Here is a 4224-nt window from a genome sequence, read left to right on the forward strand (position 1 = left end):
ATAGTAATAATAATAATAATAATATTAAAATCATCATAGTCGTCGTCGTCCACCACAAAACGAGTACCGTTCACCCTTTTCTATTAGTTATATAAACACAATAAAGTAGTGTTACTTATATAATATATATATATATATATATTTATAATATTATTAAAATCATCATCGTCGTCGTCCACCACTAACACAAGTATCGTTCTCATCATCATCGCCATCATCATCATCATCGTCATCATCATCATTATATGATTTAATAGAGTTCACCCTTTAAAAAATCATACATTAAGCGCTGAGGATAGAAATCACTCGAGCAACTGTTTTTCACTCAAATTGGAGTGGTCGCCGACATCAATTTCTAGTGTGACCGGGATGGAAGATATCTAAAGAGTTTCCATTAGGTAATTAAACAAGACAGTGTCCTTGATGCTTTGTGTATTAGCTGGTTTTATTTTTGTTTTCCCGAATCGTTACTGTTCTTCATGAAAACTTAAATAGCATGTTTATCGATATATTTTATCGTCGTCATCACTCCATAATCGATCGTAAAACTCAATCATTAATTGTATTACCGAATGTGAAAGATTAAATTCTTACAGCATAAACCGTTGTAGCAAAATCCAGGTTCAGAGCACTGAGAACATCTTGGACCCTCAATATAGGGTCGTCGGTTGTAATTGCCTCTAAATATGCAATAATAATGATAAATTACAATTATCATGTGGTAATATAATACTACATAATATATTAGGTACATAAGGAAAGTAAATTGATTTATTCTTTGTTCTTAAATATTGTATAATTAAAAGAGAGAATTATTTTTAACTTACGCTGGACCGTAGTTACATCCAACTATAGTTTTCCCATCTTCACACGAATGGTAACCACAACCCATTTGTTTTGTGGTATCCCAAAGGACCTGGGAAGGCAAATGCATTAGGACTGTAATAAGATACACAATAGGATGCACTTCTTTTCGTGTTTAAATATTTTAAAATATATTAGGCCTATACTTAAATTTTGAAGCAATGTGGCCGCCGCCCAACGTGGCGTGCTGCCGTCCACTATGATGCGCGATATATGGATTAAGTAGCCGTCTAGCTTTAACATGAGGCTATCAAATGTTTCAGGCCTACGGACGTGCAATGTTCCAAGAGCCCAAAGATTCAAGTCAGGTTCAAGTAAGTAAGATACGGTTATTTAATGTGTGATGTGCCATGCTACCATCGGATGTGCTATACGGTCCTTTAATTTGCCATGCGGTCCTTTAATGTGTTATGCGGTCGCTTACAGTATTTTGCCATACAGAGTCCATATTACTGATGTTCAATGTTGCCATGCGGTCGTCAATATAAAATATCATGCGAATGACTGATGTATGTGTCGGTCGTCCAATCAAACGGTGGGCAAATGTGCCACGGGTTCATCTAATGTGCCGATCATTGAACATTTTCCTTTCCGTTCACATAAAGATAGGCCAAACAAATGGCAGATGTGTCATGCGGCCGTCCAGTCCAGTTTGTAATGCGGCCGTCTACATTACGATTATTTCATTTTCAACATTATCAGGCCTGTTATTATACTTTTTTTTAATTCATAATGACATTCCTAACAATAGGGGGTGTTTGCAATCTTACAAAAACGATAACGAATACGGTTACGTCATGAAATGTTTAAACACCCCTTCCCCTACAGTACAATACAATACATCTGCCACAACGCAGGCGATTCATTCCTTTTGCATGAATCAAGAATCATATTCAGCTCATACAGCATATTGTCAAGAATGTTTTAGGCACGAATTACGATAATGATTATGACGTATTCGTATTTGTTATCGTTTTCGTAAGTTTGCGAATCTCCCTATTGTACATACCTGTGTATAATGGCCGCAAACCTTGCCAGGTTGACAAACATGTTCGGTGTAGTTATAATATTTGTCCTCGTTCATCCAAGCCCTTACCGCGCTTACAGATCTATCAAAATATTATATTTATTATGTAATTATTTGTTAAGAGGGTTCTTTTTTTGTAGCATAACCACCAAGCTATAGGCCGAGTTATTTCTTATCATTAGTGACACAAGGGCCTGCCAGCATCTTTTTGGCAATGTTCCTCAGCACACGGATGCATCTCAAGCCTGGATTAATTAAATCAAGTTCTGAACGATAACAGATGGGTTCAGAATATGAATAATCATTATAAATGTGGTACACCAGTGGCTGGCGACCCCCGTTCGTTTACCGTGAAAAAAAAAATGGTCACTCGTCTTGCGTGTGTGCTTCTCGTGTACTCTGGTCAAAAATACAGTTTCTATTTTAAGCTTACTTCTTTTTTAAGATGCCATCTAAAATCTTCTAGCAGTCTACTAATTCCAAACAAATCTCAAAACCACCCCCACCCCGATCGGTCCTTCTCACCTCCCATTATCCACCACCCTCTCCCCATTGCTGAATCCTAGATCCGCCACTGTAAGATCGTATGCCATGTTCCTGATCTCTAGGCCTGTTAATGGAATTTACAAATCAGTAACCATGACTTACACTTTGTTACCGCCCCTCCACAGGTTTTGTCCCATTGGGTCATACTGCTGATTCTCGAACTCCACCTGTCCGTGATCCCACACGCACTCCTCCGTCCACGTCTGCACTGAATCTGCCAGCTGGTCGTTCCATGTCTGTGATACGCAAAGTCAGAACACTGCTCATTTTAAAGTTCTTGTATTATTAAAATTATCGAATTAATAATTTTCTCTTGTTTTTTATAGGCTTAAACCTGTATTACCGTTTTCCTATTCTTGTATCTTTTATAATTTGTCTTATTTGTATGTTTGAATAAAATATATTCTAATCAATGAAATAAGCCAACAAGAGCAATATGCATGAGATTTTGATCGTCCTGTCACAATAGGTGTCTCAGCTCGCAAACCTCCATTCTAAAAGGCGCATTTCTCCGTTTCTTTAAACCAACTTATTTAAACTTAACCAGCTTAATCTTGGTGATAATGAAACGCCTTGATAATTAATCGTTCTTTTTCAAACACAAACAAATGAAAACTATCGTATCTGAAGGTCTCAAATATTCAACAAGATGGTAGGCTGCAGCCAAGGTTCTAGAATACCTTAGTACAATCCACCTTGCGCAATAGGCCTTTCCGCCATAAGCCCCGACCTTCGTACACTTGTTGCTAAGTTCTCACAAAACGACAGCGTAAAACGTACGTAAACTTGTGTTCGTGGGACATGCGCGTATTCCTAGTCCTGTTCTGATTGGTCAGATGCTAAATCTCATGACACTCGAGAAAGGTCCATTAAATCGTGTTTGTTGCTTGTCACACGAATGACCATAAAGTGCAAATTTATCTTAAATAAAAACTTGTGAAAGTGAAAAAGAAAAACAACAATAATAGTCGAGACGATCATTATGCTGTTTCATGCAAATGTTCATGTTAATGTATAATAACCAATGGACAAATTTTCGATTATTTTAATTCACTTATAGTGTATTTGATTAGCAAACAATAGGCCAGGGAAAGACCCTGTAATTTTGGAAAATGTAAATTTTCATCTCTTTTTTCAACAAAAAAAAATAAATAAAAAACAATGACCATAATCTGTAGTCCTTACTACCAATATGACGTTTCATGCAAATGTTCCTGTAAATGCATACCGTAATAAGTACCGTTGTATGACCTAATTAGGCATAAAATAAATAGACGGATGTGAAACTAACATTAATTGCACATTGTAGATACTAATCACATGTATGATAGCAAATATCTTACAAAACTTCAACAGAAATTAATGTTTTATATTCCAAAGTTAAAGTACACAGAAGTTACAGTTTAATATAAAAACAACCTAAACTACTTGGTAAACAGGGAAGAATTGATTTCAATCAAAGTAATAATATTTAATCGAATGTTATGTGTGGCATTACTACTACCCGCAACAGTTACGTAATATAATTTATATATCTGTGTAACCTTTCCTTATTTACTGGAATGAGACCTAGGTGGGTTTTTTAAAAGATGCAAAAAGGAATTTAAAGAGCGGAAAATCTTGTTTTTTCTACTAAAAGTGTGAGCACAACGCAATGTATAATCAATTTCAATTAATATATCATTATTATTATTATTACTATTATTATTGATTATTATTGTTATTATTATTATTATTAATATCTATATTATTACTATCATTTTCATTGCTATAATATCCATATATAT

The 4224-nt window shown here is 35.4% G+C and overlaps 1 protein-coding gene across 1 annotated transcript in view; it reads right to left on the bottom strand.

The window, feature by feature from the left end:
• Positions 1-540: 540 nt before the first annotated feature.
• The window catches only part of LOC117105762 (peptidase inhibitor 16-like), a 6515-nt gene continuing 2831 nt past the window's right edge, over positions 541-4224 (bottom strand). The window contains exons 2-5 of the mRNA XM_033247036.1: positions 2540-2673; positions 1874-1973; positions 828-916; positions 541-680 (exon numbers count right to left, since the gene is read on the bottom strand). Of these exons, the coding sequence (XP_033102927.1) occupies positions 566-680; positions 828-916; positions 1874-1973; positions 2540-2673 (438 nt within the window). The 3' untranslated portion in view covers positions 541-565. The remainder of the gene's footprint in view (positions 681-827; positions 917-1873; positions 1974-2539; positions 2674-4224) is intronic.

Source organism: Anneissia japonica, unplaced genomic scaffold, assembly GCF_011630105.1.
Source record: "Anneissia japonica isolate Jap-2015-1 unplaced genomic scaffold, ASM1163010v1 scaffold287754_len4335492_cov202, whole genome shotgun sequence".
Taxonomy (NCBI): domain Eukaryota; kingdom Metazoa; phylum Echinodermata; class Crinoidea; order Comatulida; family Comatulidae; genus Anneissia; species Anneissia japonica.